The sequence below is a fragment of the Pteropus alecto genome, unplaced genomic scaffold, assembly GCF_000325575.1.
Source record: "Pteropus alecto unplaced genomic scaffold, ASM32557v1 scaffold125, whole genome shotgun sequence".
Taxonomy (NCBI): domain Eukaryota; kingdom Metazoa; phylum Chordata; class Mammalia; order Chiroptera; family Pteropodidae; genus Pteropus; species Pteropus alecto.
In genome coordinates this window covers 8,738,946-8,755,657 of record NW_006436888.1, presented here as the reverse complement: position 1 = coordinate 8,755,657, position 16,712 = coordinate 8,738,946, and the positions used below count along the sequence as shown (strand labels likewise).

General features: G+C 50.5%; 1 protein-coding gene across 3 annotated transcripts; it reads right to left on the bottom strand.

Moving 5' to 3' along the window:
• Positions 1-5,067: 5,067 nt before the first annotated feature.
• RPL22 (ribosomal protein L22) lies at positions 5,068-12,114 on the bottom strand. 3 transcript variants are annotated; one of them, XM_015591334.2, is made up of 5 exons: positions 11,961-12,114; positions 9,891-9,995; positions 7,911-8,035; positions 5,705-5,873; positions 5,068-5,192 (listed from the first exon to the last, which is right to left on the bottom strand). In XM_015591334.2, exons 1-4 carry the CDS (start codon positions 11,970-11,972, stop codon positions 5,729-5,731), a joined length of 387 nt encoding a protein of 128 aa, XP_015446820.1. In that variant the 5' UTR covers positions 11,973-12,114; the 3' UTR covers positions 5,068-5,192; positions 5,705-5,728. The 3 variants fall into 3 exon arrangements, with proteins under 3 accessions (XP_015446820.1, XP_006914459.1, XP_006914458.1); XM_006914397.3 differs by having other exon boundaries at positions 5,076-5,873; XM_006914396.3 differs by lacking the exon at positions 11,961-12,114 and adding an exon at positions 11,761-11,797 and having other exon boundaries at positions 5,076-5,873.
• Positions 12,115-16,712: the final 4,598 nt, after the last annotated feature.

Below are 16,712 nucleotides of genomic sequence, written 5' to 3'. Positions count from 1 at the left end.
CCTGCCCTCGCCCCCGCCCTCGCCCCCGCCCCCTCCGGGAAGGTGCATCAGCTCCGGGGTCCCCAAGGGCGCGGAAGCAGGGTCCCCGGGCGGCGCACGGCGAACTCCCGCCGTTGGCCCATACGCGCCGGGACCCTCGCCGCTTCTCACACGGTTCCGGCCTCTACACGCTCCAAACCCCCATTCGAAAGAGAATGAGAAGAAAAACGTGTCCCGCACTTGGGGAAGGGCCGCCCCGGCGACCCGCGGTCTGAACCCCCTGGAAAACTTGGGGCGAGCTGGCTCCTCCCTCACTCGGTCGCACCCGCCTCCCCCCACCCGCCTGCCTTCGTCCAAGGCCGGCCCGGAGCCCTGACGGGTGGTGCGGATCTGCGTTCTCTGTGCCCAAAACTCCCGCTCAGAAGCGACACCTGTGGCGGAGCGGGAGGCGCCGCCACCAGCCCTGGGTCGTTAAAGGTGAAGATGGAGGCCAAAGCCTTCGGGAGCAAGACTGGAATTTTAAATGGGCGCCGCCATTCAGTCTCGGCTGCAGCGGGTCTTAAAGCTACTGTAAGACCGTGGAAATTTCAGTGGCCGGCGGGATGGCCAGTGAAGTGAGGGCGCCGTCACCTCACCGCCTCCGGCCAGACACGTTGGGGGAACCCACTGGAGCCCCAGGTCGCTGCCAGAGACCCCCAGGATCTGCCTGACTTGCGAAGTCAAAAGCAGAGGGGGAGGGGGCCCGGTAGCACTAGCCCCTCTGGTCCTGGCTGAGCCCCTGAGCCCCGTCCGGGCCACACTGACATCGTCAGTAGGGGTCTCCCTTTCCTGGGGCCTTTGGGGAACCAAGGGAGCTGTGCCTGTTCTTGGAGAGCACCCTAGTCTATGCAGGATCTCTTAGGGAGGTGGCCATGACCCAAGCCACGGTGAGTATAAGCTGTGTCCAAGCTGTGACCAGAAGGAGATGGATAGCCTGGGGACAGCTAGAAAGATGTCCAGCCGATTTTCCCTCCCCTTTTCCATCCAAATTAATTCCGGAGACACCCGAACAAAAGCTCCTCCTCATTCATTCTGGGCAGGGCCAGGTCTGTGCAGCCCCCTGGGTCACAGTGCAGGGACCTGGGAATCCCTTCTCCTCCCAGGTCCCTTTAAACCACACTAGAGAGATGTCGGATGAGCCCAGTGCAAGGGCAAAGGGAAAGGCGGCAGGGGGGCGGGCTGGGACAGCAAAGGGCCGCTGGTGGCCCAGAGCTGTATTTCACATCTCTGGCGTCTAGCCGAGGGGGCTCTGAACCATGGATGCTCCAGCAAGCTGCACTTTCCCGACAAGGCTTTCCCCGACAAGGCTGCCTTGCCCTTTCAAGACCTGTTAACCATCCAGGGGGAAAAAAAAAAACCCTAAGTGTTGCCAAATGTGCCCCCCCACCCAGTCTCCAGCCCCAGCCCAAGCCCCGCCAGCTGGCAGGATGAGGCCAGGACACTCACTCAGGTCCCCTGTTCCACTTTAGAGAAATTGCCTCGCAGTATTTGCCATCATCAGAAAGCCCCCCCCACACACACACGCACACGTATGCACACACGCACACACACACACACACACACACCCCATTAACCTTGGCTCCGATTCCCAAGGCCGGGCTGAGAAAGTCAAGCCATCGTTTAAGAATGAACAGTTCCAACTGCTTCATTTGGCAAAAATTAAGAGTTGATGCTCATCGCTCGTGACCCGCTCCCCATCCTGGTCTCGCCGAGCGCTGCGGCCAGCGGCCAGGTAACAGCTTAAGGACCAAAAGCAAAACAAAACGTGGAATGGCAGAGACAAATGGACTTCTGACTGGAAATCTGTAACATTTAAAAGAGAGCTCTTATTATCACTGAACTATAGCTGTGCATTTTATTGACAATGGGTCAAAAATGCCTGATGTGAAAAGCCATCCCTAAAAAAAGCGAAAATGCAATAAACTCTGCAATTCCGAGAACAAGGAATTAGTAATTACGGCTACGGCTTCAGGAAAGGAGATGCTTGTATTCGTGGGTCCCAGAGCTTGTAATTACACCTCAGTAACAATTCAAAATCAAAATGTTTTCTAATACATGGGTGATAAAAGCACCACGAGAAAAATGTTTTTCCGAGAGCAGAGCTGCAACGGCTAATACCTCGGACACGTACCCTACTCAGCCCGAGTCCCCTATGGGCCCCCCAAGTCCTACCGGGACCCTCCCTTTAGCAGCATATTCCACCGTGGCCACCTGATGGCTCCGTGACACCAGGCCTCTGAAGGGCAGGGAGGTGCTCGTTCCTGCACCCCTCACAGTCAGCACACAGCTCACAGTTCCGACCCAGCCTCGTCAAAAGCAGGTGAGACTGTCGCTGGCGGGATGAGGGGTGAAATGAAGGCTGAGCACCCCTGCGTATCAACTTCACCTTTACTGAAGACCACTTCTCAAGGGGGAGCCTGGCCCCACCGGAATTCAAATTACTTGGGGTTGCAGGGGAGGGAAAGGGGGCTTCTCAGAAAGGCATATCCTGGTGGTGGGCCCTGAACCCGAGGAAGTACTGTGTAAGCCTTATGTTAAAGCATCCTAGGAGTCAGCGCTGGCAGCAGCTAAGCCACCCAGCCGACCAGCACAGCCTTTAAGCTGTTTCGGCTTGGCCTGAAATAGCCTAGAAAAAAGAACGTGGATTCTCAAATCCTCCCAAAGGTGAGAAAAGTGTTTGGATTGCAAAACCTTAGGTTTTAGTTTCTGGGGTCGACAGGCTTCACTGACAAGGCAGAGTTCCCCTGCTTTCTCCAGCAGACCAGGCTGCTTGCTCTACCTTCCAGAAGGAAGCCACCGCCAAGCCTAGGACCCCAGAGAAGAGTCAGCCACAGGTGGCCTATGACCCCAGCCAGCCCTGTGCTGTCCAAGGTCCCCACGGGGAGGTTTGTCCCCTCGGCACTGCCAAATCTGTAGTTTCGTGTCAGGGCCCCACGGACTAAGTATGTGCCCCCCCTCCACAGGGAGGGGTCAGCACCCAGCTGTGTCTCCAACACTTGGGGTGAATCATGAGGACCACGTTGGCAACAAGTGGGCCACCAAAGTCACCTTTCAGGCTCTCTCCTGAAGTTATCAGTGACTTGACAGGGGACCATCATGGCCTCACTGGGGTCCTGCTCACCTTCCAAGAAAGTGTCCCCTTAAAATTAAAAGGCTGAGGTCTGAACACCGCAGGACATTCTGTAATTTTGACCAATTTTCTTAAAAATACTTATGATTGAATCCCTCCCCGCCCCGTTTCTGACACAGATGTTTCTGCACACCCCCGTGCTAGGCACCGCTGGTGACCAGTTCAGACCTGTGTATTTCAACGCTTGGCTCTTCCTGGAGAGCTCCTAGGTACCACCACTCAGAACAGCACCTGTACGACTAAGTCACAGGAAGGGGGCCACCGAGGCTTTCGAAAGGAAAACTATTAAACCTGCAGATGAGAGATGGCAGATGTATCGGCAAGTGGAGTCGGCTGAGGATGAGACCAACTTCCCACTTTGCTTCTGATCTTAAATCTCAGCCTGAAACTCCCCATGACTCAATGTGTTCCTGTGCCTTGAATGTTTCCGATCAGGCAGTTGAGGCATGAGGTATAAAGGAAATTGGTCGAGAATGTGGTTCAGGCACGGCTGGTATAATAATGGGTGTAATGTAATTCGGTTGATACTGTGTCTCCCCTCTTAGAAAAAGTTATTTGTTTGCAAAGATCTGAAGAAATTCTACATGGAGAGCTGTTCTGTCACCTGCAAAATCTCGCTGAGGCACAGCTACGGTGGGAAAAATGGGAACTAAGGGTATCGTCTTCTCAAGCTTAATGAAGACCAAGGTCATTGTCAGTACAGCACTTAATCACTGAGGACAAACAACACAACTTTCACTGCTACACAGACTGACATGCCAATCCTTTAAAAAAAAAAAAAAAAAAAAGCCTTGCACAGTAACAGTAGCCATGTGTTAGCCACTTTAATATAAAATGTGATCAAAACTCAATTACAAGAGCTCAAAAAGACATAGAAAAACCAGTAAGTTTCCATTTTATTACAAGTTTTAAAATCTGGGAGTGGTTTAAAGAAACTTAGATGCTAATTCCAACCCAGGGTTAAAACTGTACAACCACACTAGGAATTTAAGAATTATCACAGGGAAACATCAATGCGACAAGCAAGTCAAATTTGCAAACTCAAGACATAAACTTACTCACAAACTTAGTCAGGTAAGGGGCAGTGCCCGAGAGCAAGTGATGCCTCTGTTGAATTGGAAAGAAACCCTGCCTCCTGTGAGGGCAGAGAAACGTGCAAACAATTCTGCTTCGGGAAATTTGCATAGAAATAGAAAATGCTAGAGCCTTTGGCACAAATGAAATTGCAAAGCCTCAACACATTAAATTCAACCCAAGCAGCACCAAATGTTGAGTTGGAGCCAACATAGGATTCGAACATCTAATTTCCAGCTATGCAACTGGCAGACGCAAGAATCTCAGGTGTGGAAATTAGCTGTAGGCAAGCTCTTTAAAACACGGATTTTATACACCATCATTATAAACAATGCAGACACTTCTGCAGAATTGTTTAAAGGATTTTACAAGGGCACCATAAGGCATCAGGGTCTCTTTCCAAAGTCACCTGCAAACATTCTTGATTTTCTGTCAGCGACGATTACATCTTTATAGCCTCTTAGGTAACCCTCCGCAGACCTCTAGACTCTGCACCCGAATCGTCGTGTTTTCTGTCCTGATATCATGCAGGAACACTTGCCATTTCGGCCTGCTTAACGTCAGTTTGTAGAATGACTTGATGTTAAATCTAGTCACGGTCTAAGTGGCATGGAAGCGACTAGTTCCTGGGCATCTCAACATTTCTTTCAGCCTGAACTGTCTGTCTCCTAACCGCTTGGCCTTTGTGTCTTGCCCCCATGAAGACTCAGCTCTGGGCAGCAAAGAATTCCCACCCAGGACACACGCAGGTGCTGACAGCTGGAAACTCTATTGCCCGTCTCTAGCTCCCCCTGCTGGCGGCCAAAGGGACAGTGAGTCGCAAAGACGCGGAGAAACCACCATTATTTACAAATTCATTTTTGGCACTTTATTTAAATTTAAAACCTGGGACTTTTAGTCACTCTCCAAACCCTTTCCTGGGTGGGGGGCAGCAGAATATGCAGCAACGCCAAAGGACCACAGTTTATTTCTAGAGGAAGAAAACAGATCAACATACATAATTATGGGCATCAAGAGTACTGTCATCAAAAAACGAAAAGACAAATGCCCCGGGACCCTGCATCTTTATCAGCGCTGCCCCTTCCCCACAAAGGGAACCTCAGAAGGAAGTCGCCGGTTTTGCTCCCACTAGGAGTCCCCACATTTATACTCCTGAATCTGGGAAAAGCACCGTACGAAACTGTCACTTTTTGATAGTGAAACGGTGACTGACTGCAGCTCACATTTCCACACCCTCATCCACCTGCTCAATGTCAAAGTGTCGTCGGTTCCCTTACAGGAGACTTACTCTTCTAGTTTGGTACGACTACCTCGAGAACTGACGTTTTCAAGCCAGAAAGGAAAGTCTAATTACAGAGAAGTGAGTGGCAGCCCAAGTGAAGCCCTTTTACTACGATTGCCAATTTTCTGTTCAATCCACACTGCAGAGATACAAGGAAAACCACCGATTTGGTTCCCAAGTTTTATTCAAGGGACTCGTACAAATTATTGCAGATAAAGCGAACTTTAATCCTCATCTTCCTCCTCCTCTTCGTCCTGGTTAATCTGGAAGTAACGCAATTCGTAACTCTCTTTGCTGTTAGCAACTACGCGCAACCAATCACGTAGATTATTCTTCTTCAAATACTTTTTGGTGAGATATTTCAAATACCTGCAGAGAGAGAACACTTGAGAACTCCGCTGGACACCCGGCCTGCTTGCGTTCTGAAACTCTGTAACTTTGACGAAAAACCCGTGTTCAAAATCGTTACCATTCAAGGCGTTTTCTCACCTTTCAAAAATGGCAAAGATAAGGCAAATACACCCGGCCAGTGATCTAACAAGAATGAGTAGCCACGTTTCATCTAAACTGGCAATAAAAATGAGGACAGGTAAGAAGATCTAAGAGTCGTCTACGAAACAATAGCGAACACCTGAAAGATGGTTTTCAGTGACATTCGGAGAAAGATAGGGCGGTCACTGGACAATCAAGCACACAGCCAAGCACACAGCCACCACTTCGTGGAGAAGCCACTGGGTTCCCGGGGGCCTCCGGTGCCCGCTCCTCGTCACCTCACCGACTCAGACCTCCTTTAGAGGCTGCTCAGGTTACGGGCACTGCCTCTTAGGGCTGTGTCACACACACTCGCTCCTGCGGTGTGACACGCACTGCCCAACGCTAGGACAGGGTACCACCCCGCCCCTGCTCCAGCTCTGCGGTCAGAGCACCTTTCTCCTGGTGTTGATCTACGCCGGCATCTTCCCGAGCCATCAAGAGAAAAGGGCACAGAGCGCCGAGGAAACCGGCTGCTGGGCCGAGTGGCCTTCCCGAACCTCTGCGACCGGGGCTCTGATACTTACCTCTTCCGACTGAGGGTAAAGGAGCCACACGGGCAGACTAGCATGTGAGGAAAGACCCAACTGATAAGGATCAACACAGTCACGCCTCTAAGAAATGAATAATACTGTTCAACGGTGTTACTTACGCCAACAAAGCAATCTTCACAAAGATGTGAAGACCTCTGTTCAATTCTATCCACTTTTCCCTACGTAAAAATAAATCAATCTGGTCGTTCCATCTAAAAAAGTATTGTTTTTCTTTCATTTATTATTTCTGTCATATCGTATTTGGGTGAGGTGGATAATTCCAACGTTCAGGGAGTTTGAAACTTTTCATAATAGAAAGTAGAGGGGAAGCTAGGTGAAAAGCGGAGAAGTTCAGAAACCAGCAAGAGAAGGTTCTAGATTAGGAACCCCTTGAATGTTTTATTTTCTTGAAACTACTACCATCAAGACAGGAAAGTTTTAATGGAAGATGAAGGTTCCTTTCTTCCTCCACTGGGTGAAGAACAGAACATTTGTGCGAACTGAAGTAAACGGCATCAGAGGACACCCTCGCACCAGGCTGGTAAACGCGGAAAGAGGTCGCAGAAGGTTATAGAACCTTTCCCGGGAGCTCCGCGAGGCCCAGCGAGTTGGTCGTCTGGTACGCCCTGGGGTCCCTCCCTACAGTCACAGAGATCAAATCGCCTTCTGCACAAATAAAATAACTCAGCCAGGTGGAATGAGACCTTCACTTAAGCTTTCAAGTCATCTCTTGATTGATCTCATTAAAAATAAAAGCAAAGCCTTAACTATAAGTTTGTCCTGACACACCTTCTTATTTTCCACTACTTGATTCAGTTTGATTAAAAGCCCCAAGAACACCCCAGGCTCTGGGCAAGCTAGGTATAAATGTGCCCAATTCTTTAGTGACTTGGAAAGTGCTTTAAGCTGATCCTCAAAAGAAAAACTGTATAATACATCACTGTAGGTGAACTGATGTCTCTGCCTCAGGAAAAAAACTGGACCCCCGGGAATTAAATGGAATGGCTTCGGTTTCGATTGAAATTTCCGATTCCTCATAATCAGAGTAACACTTACAGAGAAAAGAAATACAGAGTTAAAAATGAAAGCTCTTCAGTGTGATCTAGAGGCGGAAGCAGCGGTATCTTCATTTTTAAGAATGCAGTCTAAGCAAGTCTGAGCATCTTTACTGCTTGAAATACTTTAGCCTGTGAAAACAAATTTTTTAAAACTACCAGAAGTTGAATACTTTTAACTACCACAACCACATTCGCTCGATCGTTCATTCACTGCGCCCTGGATGAGGGTGGGAATCTTAGCGCTTGGATGCGGGCGAGGGACACTCATCACACGTCCCCCATACCTTTTGGAAAAAGGCACCTCGGAAGTTACAGTGATCTTGCTCTTGCTCCTTTCAATGGTGACAACCCCGCCACCGAGATTCCCAGCCTTTCCATTCACTTTGATTCTCTCCTGAAGAAACTGCTCCTGTAAAAATCATCAAATTGACCCATTAGTGAAGTAGCGAGTCCACTCACCTCACCAGAATATTTTTCCTACTCCTTACACTGAACAAATATAGTTTTTCAAATGTTCGATCTTTTAAAAAAATGATAGATCTTTAGCTATTGATGTAAGTCTGAAATCTAGGAATAGCAATTAGAAAAAGGCACCATTCAACTCTAAAATCCTAGCACGAACATACTTGACTGCACCACGCAGGTCAAATGTGCCTCTACGTGGAAGGTTTTGACTCGTGGGTCAAAGGTAAGTAGAGTAGACAGGAAACCCTAAGCTAAACAGCCATAAGCTTGGTACAGGTAACCGAGGTTGCAAGCAACTTCTGAAGCTAAGAAGTACAAAGCCCTGTCCTCGGTACCATCAGAGAAAGTCAGTCTTCAACCAAGTAGGAGGAGCAAAAACAGTGACCAAAACAATCATAGATCTGCTCAGGGGCCACGTGCATGGTACAGAAGGGGCCGCAGCCCAGGGGCCCAGAGGAGGACTCTCGGCAAAGCCCTGTGGCAGCCTGGGCTGCTCACTCGCCTCTGTGGACTTCAGGAGTCTTTGTCCAAAAAAAGAAAGACACTTTCTAGTTTTCTTTCTATTGCAAAGATGAGGTCTCTTTCAGCTCCAAAACTCCTACAATCCTCTATTAAAAACCTCCCATGCGCACACAGCATGCTCACTGACAATGAGAAGTCGCCAGGTCCGAACGCTTGGCTTTTGCACCTGAGACTCGTAAGTGACTCAGGTTTTCTATCCTAAGGAAACTTCTAGAAGGAAAGACGACCACATATGCATATGAGCATGGAGGAAGGGAGGAGGGAATAATGGACAGAGCCCCCACAGACACAAACTGGGAGAAGCCACAAAGCTTAGGAGGGAAAGAAGCCACAGAGGAAAAGCGAGAAGTCACTGGACAGAGAAGGAACTATGGAGCCAAGAGAGAGACTTCTTACAGGACAGGGACACAAAAGGCGTCTCCACAAGGGCACAGAACTACAAGAGGTCATCCGAATTCCATTCTGTGTAACCGGGGCCCAAAGGCCAAACTTTTAACTTTTCTTTTTTTTTTTTGAAAATTATTCCTGTTGGACTGTTACCTTGGCAACAGTCGACCTTCTGGAGTCTGAGAACAAATGTAAATTTAGAAGTTTCTGCCCAAGAAGCTCAAATTCCCCAAGTGTGATTATCGAAGAGGAAAATGCCAAACCAAGGTGCAGAGTCAAAATGTGGCAACGAGGCTGACTTCCTAGAGTTGAGTAGAGGAACGTTGGGGAACGAGCCAAATGCAGGGACAAAAAAACTCAGTACAGAGCAAGGTCTGAAAAAAACCAAGCTCCAAAAGTCAGCATGTAGGATTTTTAACACCAACACTGACACTCTGAGGCTAGTAACACGGAAAGCCTGAGGACATGCTGCCATCTGCCCAGTGCCCCAGATCCCAGCAGTCGGGCCCAGCTCGGGGACAGCCCCTTGCCCATGAGGATAAGGGCCATCGCTCATGTTTAAGCACAGCGACGTGCACGGGGAAGCTGGACCCGAGGCTGTTTGCCTGTTTCCTGGTAACTTTTAAGTAAGACTATTTTTGGACGCCGATGGAGGAAAAGCAAGTTTTCCAGCACTGATGTGCTAGGGCCCAACTCGTTTATTCCTCATGACTGTTACACGAGAGAAGGCTGAGGCACAAGAGACTAGAACACACTCCAGAGTTCCCACGCCGAGCCAGAACCGCAGAGCTGCCTACGCGCCGGAAGTAGAAACATGCTCCACTACATTTTCCCAGCGACATCTCCAAAGGTTCATTACCGCCCCGACCGGCATCGCGGGTATAACTTACAAAATTGGCGGCATCCATGATTCCATCTTCTACAGGATGAGTGCAGTCAAGGGTAAACTTCAGAACCTGCTTCTTTTTTTTGCCCCCCTTCGCCACAAGCTTTTTCTAAGAAAGTATACAAACAGAGATGAAGGCACAACCAGTCGCGCTCCCCACCCCGCCCCGAAAAATTAAAAGAACTCAAAACACCAGAGGTGTAAAAGCCCATACAAATGCGAAACCCATGGAGTTGTGCTCCCTTGCAAAGGTGCCAAGAGCCATGCTCCGCCCGAGAATGGAGGTGGGATAATACCTAAGCTTTGGGGCGTGGGGGTCACAGCCTTCTGGAAGGGAATCAGGGGAAATCATTCTGGCACTTTTGAACCATTTACACCGTCTTGCCTCCTCGATCTGTACAGGCATGGAGGTCCGTTAGTTTACGAACCACAGTAAACTTTTCCTTTTGCCATCAAATTTCCAAAAACTAAAGTTTCAAGAAATACTCCTTTTATTCCAGGACTCAGTCACAGGCATACGAATGCCTTGCATACCTAAAACAATTTTAATGTGAAATCAATACTTGTCCTAACTTTCCAGACTAAGGTCCTGATCCAGTCTAGCAATCCTCCCTTAATTCGGTCCCACGTCCCCTCACGAGCACAGTGACCTTAACTGAACATCCATCCCAGCAGCACATCCACCCAGCCAGGACAAGGGTAAGGCCAAAACTTAGGTTTTAACTGCAACACTACCGTCAACAATTTCTGGCCTTTTTGACTAATTTAGTCTATGAATTAGCACTTTCAAACCATCAGCTGCCATACATCCTACAAGGGTCTAGCTCCTTTACTCTCACAAAGCTTAATCTTCTCCCTCTACAAACTCTAACACCATTACAAAAGCATCTGTACAACCTACTTAACTGCACTTCTGCTCTAAAAAGCTTTGCAGGAGCTAAAAAGACCTTTCCGAGAACACATCTTACCGCCCCCTTCATGTTTAAAAGAACTTCATCTAAAACATATTAACTCGGTCGACTTTTCAAACATTTCGCTACTGCAAAAATCATTGATTTTTTTTCGTTTCATCTCTTCCTAGTTACAAGCAGAAGGGCAGCTTTAAGATCTAGCACCGGAAATATACAATCGGCAAGTAAAAGACCTGCCCACAACGGGCTCCATACCTCCCATCATGGTTTTAAACCAAAATGATACAAATGCACAGAAGCATTAAGAGCCCACCCAAGGAGAAAGAGTAGGTGAACCGAAAACGTTAACACCAGTGTCCCAACAAAAGGGGAGGGTAGGAAACTCAGTTTTCCCTAGTAACGTGGGATGCTGGCAGACTGACACGAGGACGCCGCACGGCCGAGTCCCAGCCCGGCTGAGACGAGAGCCCAACACCAAGAAGGTGCTGTACGGCGGCGCCCTGAGGGGCTGACTTTCTACAGAGACGCTACAGGGGTCCTCACACTCTGGCCTCTCCCTGAAATCAAACATGCCAGGCCACCTTCCACTCGTCCCCGAGTCCCGGCCATAGGCTTCCCGGATGCTCAGGTCCCAAGGATGGCAGGTTCCCTTCTCCTTCCCCGCCCTCCGCCCAGGTAACCAGGCCCGGACCCTGGCTGCCTCACGCCGGCCGGGCTCCAAGGACCGCTGACCTGCCCAGGCCGCAGCCTCGGCACTGCAGCTCCCTGCTGGCCGCAGGCAGAGGCCCGATCCCGATCTGCTCTGTGAGCCCGGCGGCGGCCCTGGCCCGATCCGGCCAGCCTGCCAGCCCAGCCCCGGGCGGACGCTGCAGAGCGCCGTCCCGCGCGAGCCCGGCAGGAGCCGGGCCAGCGAGGCCCACGTGCCCGTCCCGGAGCCGAGGCCTCACGCGGAGCCATACTAACCACAGGCGCCATGGCGGCAGCGGAGGCAGAAAGGGAGTTGAGTGAGCCCGGCGGCGGCCCTGGCCCGATCCGGCCAGCCTGCCAGCCCAGCCCCGGGCGGACGCTGCAGAGCGCCGTCCCGCGCGAGCCCGGCAGGAGCCGGGCCAGCGAGGCCCACGTGCCCGTCCCGGAGCCGAGGCCTCACGCGGAGCCATACTAACCACAGGCGCCATGGCGGCAGCGGAGGCAGAAAGGGAGTTGAGCGAACTGCGCAGACGCAAAGAGGCCGCAGCGCACAGAGCTCACAGGGCTCAGGCCGAGCCAATCGCTCGGCCACGCCCCTCTGGCGCCACCGTCTCGCCCGGGGCTGCACGATCGGGGAGCGATTGCTTTTCCCTGCTTGCAAGACCTGCGCTCTCGCAGGCCTGGGGCGGAAGAGGCAGGAAAGAGGCGGGTGGTCTGTCTCACCCAGAAGGATCGGAGTAGGGGAGCCAGAGCGGATTTGCTCAAAGAGAAATAAAGAGTTTCGCTCTACTTTTGAAAGGCTTGGAAAGAAAAAGAGGGAAATTCACTAAACTTTAAATTGCCAGCTAATAGGATGAGAGTCAAACCCACGAACTTGGGGTAGGTGAGGCCTTCTGGCCCTGGGATGGCAATGCCGGAGAGTACTTTGGCTTCTTCCTACCGAATAGTCTGGAAGCTGGTGCCCAGGGGCTGTGTCTCGCAGCCGTTGCCCTTGCCGCAGTGAGGTACACTCCAATTTGACCCCTTCGCACAATCTCAAGTTCAAGCCGCCCACCCACCGATCACCATTTCCTGCCTTTCCAGCTCACGCCTTCTGGTTTCCCAGTTCTGCCCGTGCTTCTCAAACTGGCTGGTAGACAGGAGTCTCCTGGGGATCCTATTAAAATGCAGATGTCTAGTCACTGGGCCTCGGTGGCTTGAGACCGTGAATATCTCACAAGCTCCCAAGAGATGCTGCAGCTGGTCCATGGACCACAGCTGAGTAGCAAGGGTCTTCTTCCCCAGGCCTAACACTCCATTGACTGTGACCGGAAAAAAAATTCAGAGATGTTCCAAATTAAATTCACAGCGGCTGGAAAGAGAAAGAAGAGTTACCCTGTTAATGCCTGCGGACCAGTTGTGACAAGACTGCTCCCCTTCCCCTCTATCGCTTGGAATTTAGGATTAATTTTCAGGGGGCTATTTCTCTGGTCTAGAACCCCAGGAGCCCCTGCTTCTTATTCACACATGAACTTTCCCATCTGCTGCCCATCGCTAACCCACAGGAGCAAACATTTCTTCCTTTCCCACCCTGCAGAACTAGCCCCGCTTCAGCTTCTCCCACCCCCTGTGTCTATAGCTAATGTAAATCCTTTCAGAAGGGCTTACATCTTCCTCCTCGCTACCTGATGTATAAAAATGCTTGCAAAACTCCCAGAGCTGGTGGTTTAGCCTCCAGGCCCCAAGAGGGGTCTTCTTTATTTCTAGCAATAGCCTAATAAACCTTTTCTTTTAAAGAGATCTTCAGCTGTGAAAGGTCAAAGTTTTTGTTTAATAACTGGAATGTTTTTCATCCACCGTCACCCTCCCGTCCTTACCAATTAGATGCCAGGGTCCTGCATTATAATCACTCAGTTGCTTAGACCCTGCACTCCCTTTACCTGGCTGCCATGTACTCACCTAGCCAAGGACCAATCCGGGCTTACCACGGTCGGAAGAAACACACCACGCTGACAGGTCTAGTTTTAAACTCAGGCTTCCTGTGCCAGTTATAGTCCACCCTGCAATTCTTGGGTGTAAACCACGTTTCTGCTTTGCCAGCTGCTGGGTTTCAGGTTCTTCCTATGGCGGGGGTGGGGGGGGCGGGCTACACAAGAGACTACAGGCTGAAGGAGAAAGAAGAGACTTCTTCCTATTTGGTTCCTGCTTGTTTCTGTTGGTGTCACTCACTCTTGCTTCTTCATCTGGGTAGTGGCAGTTGGAACATTCCAGAAGCAGCAGTTGAATCCAGTTTGCTGTTATTCCAATATTGGTAGAACCAGCCTCCTGTTCTTTCCCACGGAGACCCCAGCAGAGCAGCCCCTCCTTGAGGGCACCCCCTCTTCAAGCTGCTACATCTTAATAACACTACTCCAGGGGTGGTCACCACTTCCGAAGTTTCTGTTTTTATTTTGCCCCTTCAGTGACCTAGTTTACAAGTCTTTATTCCTAGTTGACGATCCTTTACATTAAATTCTATGTGCAAACTAGTATGTGTTCTCCTGATACAACTCTAACCCTGAGTAAGCCCTTGGGATGCCTACCAACCCTAAAATCCTCTCCTGAGTGAGTTTCACCCTTCTGGTCCAGGTGCCAGGCCCTCCCGGCGAACCACCCTCTCAGCTGATGACTTCTGTTGCTCTCTTTGAAAATAGAGAAGCGGTCCAAAGAGAATTTACAGACACCCCTGCCTCCACATCCAAACATCCAGCATCTATACCCCCGACTCTGCCCTTCCTCCTGTTACTGTGGAAGAGTGTCCTTGACTCCATCTGAGGCGCCCGTGGACACTCAGGCATTAATCTCATACACTTCCGCCTACTTGGAACACTCCAACAGCTCTCACCCCACCCCCCCATGAAATCCTCAATGTACCTTTTTTTCTGGACCATTCTTTCACAGCTCCCATCTTAAGCCCCAACGTTTCCCTTCAGTTACTACCTCTTTTGTCTCCATCTTTTGCCAACTGCATGTTTGTGTCCCCCCTGCAATGTGATGGCGTTAGGAGGTAGGGCCTCTAGGAGGTGAGGAGGTTTAGATGACGTCACAAGGGTTGGGCCCATGATGGGACTGGTGCCCTTACGAAATGAGGAGACACAAGATCTCTTTCTACCATGTGAGGAGAGTCAGCTTGCCAGCTACAAGCCAAGAAGAAAGTCCTCACCAGAAACCAAATCTGCTGGCACCTTGATCTTGGACTGCCCGGACTCCAGAATTGTGAGAAATACACGTGTGTTGTTTAAGTCACCCAGTCTGTGATATTTTCGTTATAGCAGCCTGAACAAAGACAATCTCTCTACACCAGTTTTCTTAGAAGAATTGCCTCTGGGAGCTTTCTGCAATTTCTGTCCTCCCACCTTCTGTGGAAGCAACTCTGGTCAGGTGTTTGCCCAACAGACAGTTCTCTGCAGAGTCAAGGTCACTGGCCCCTGCTAAGCACCAAGGGCAGGTCTCCGTCCTCCTCTTCCTGCTTCCCTTAGCAGAATCTGACACCGTAGGTCCCTCCATCCTCCTTGCTGAGGCAGGGCCTTCTCCATCCTGTTGCTGCCCCCTCCTTCCTGAACTTGAAGGGCTGCAGGGCGAAGAGCTCCTCTCATCTCTATCTAAACTTGACCTTTGGCAATGACCCAGGGCGTGCCTTTAAATATGACCCCATGCCTCGACCCCAGCCTGCGCTCCTGACTCACACAGCCAATGGCCTCCTGACATCTCTAGAGTGTCAAGAAGGCCACTGTCACCTTCCTCACACCCCTCGCCCTCACTTTCAGCCCCACCCATCCCCGGTCCCTTCATCTTCACTCACACTGGTCTTCTTTTCTTTCCTCTAAATTTATTCTGGCTTCAGGGACCTTGTACTTGCTGTTCCCTCTGCTTTGAACCCTTCCTGGTTGTTCTTGTGTCTGACTTGTTCGCATCCTGCAGGGGCTCGGCTTCGGCGCCCCTCTCTGCCCACGGTTATTCACTGTGCTCCCAGCTCCACCTTCCTAGCTGCCCTCCCTCACATCATCCTGATCATTTCCTTTGGGGCATTTAACACAGTCTGCATCATTGTACTTGTGTACTTGGTTGACCTTGACTGATGTGTTCCCTTCTACGTGTATGGCCTACGGCAGATGCTCAATAAATATTACTCAAATAGATGAAGACAGGAATGGATGGATTAAATAAGCTTGAGTATCAGGAACTGTACACCCACCTCCTATTGCCCCTCCAGAGGGAACTAATGTGTCTGTCATTCACGTATCAAGCACCTGTCCAGTTTTGTATAGCAGCTCAACCACTGACCAGGGTCACATTTTCTACCTCCTAAGATTGTTGTCAGGACCAGATGAGTTAATACAAGTAGAAGAACTTGGAATAGTACTTTTGGCCCGTAGACATTAGCCATTGTTATTTTACCATGACCTGAAGCACAAATGGAACCAAGGTTAGGAAGGACCCTTAAAAGAACAGGTAGTTTCTGCCTAGAATTCACTTCTTTTCTTCCCCCTGGAGAACTCCTACACATCCTTCAAAACCCAGCTCGAATATTATCTCCTAGTTTTTTCTAACTGATTAGTTAAGACTTTGAGCACCTTCTGTGGGTCTGGCTCTGCCCTTGACTCTTTGACTTCAAGAGGGGCAGGGACAGGGGCTGTTTTCCCAGAGTTCAGGATAAGGTGTGCAAAGAAGGCAGATAATGACCTAGGGACGAAGGGCACTAGTGAAAATCGCGCTGGGATAAAGGAGCACTAGCCGAGCCTCGAAGGGCAGAAGAGGCCCTTCTGGAAAGGCTCAGAGCGTCTTCCTCAGCCCTCCTACCCGAACCCCCTCCTGGGAACGCACCTGATGGTGAGGGTGGGGCCTACTTATATGGAAACCTAGTTTGTTCATTTCACTTCAGAAAGTCTCACCCCATCATTGGCAAGCTCCGGAGGTCAATTACTTAGCCAAGAGCCCCAACCAGTCAAAGGGAGCCTGGTGATCCCAAGCGCTCGCATGCCCTCTCCCCAGCACCGGGATGTCTGTGGAGGGGCATCCGCTGCTCTCTGTCACCTCCAATTGGCCGTGGAGGAAATGAGGCCACGCGGACCCACTCCTGTCCCTGCTCAGGTTCAGTGGGTGCGGCCCCTGAGCTCCTGCGGCTGCGCACTCGGGGCTCTGTAACCCGCGGCGGGGTCCAGTCCCCGCCTTGGACCCTCACCCGGCGCCGTCCTTTGCAGGCCGCATTC

Excerpts from the sequence above, each read along its gene's own strand:
- RPL22 (XM_015591334.2), bottom strand. Across the intron at positions 8,036-9,890 it reads TCATGGATGCCGCCAATTTT|GAGCAGTTTCTTCAGGAGAG; the intron begins GTAAGTTATACC and ends TGATTTTTACAG. Across the intron at positions 5,874-7,910 it reads GAGGTGCCTTTTTCCAAAAG|GTATTTGAAATATCTCACCA; the intron begins GTATGGGGGACG and ends CTCTCTCTGCAG.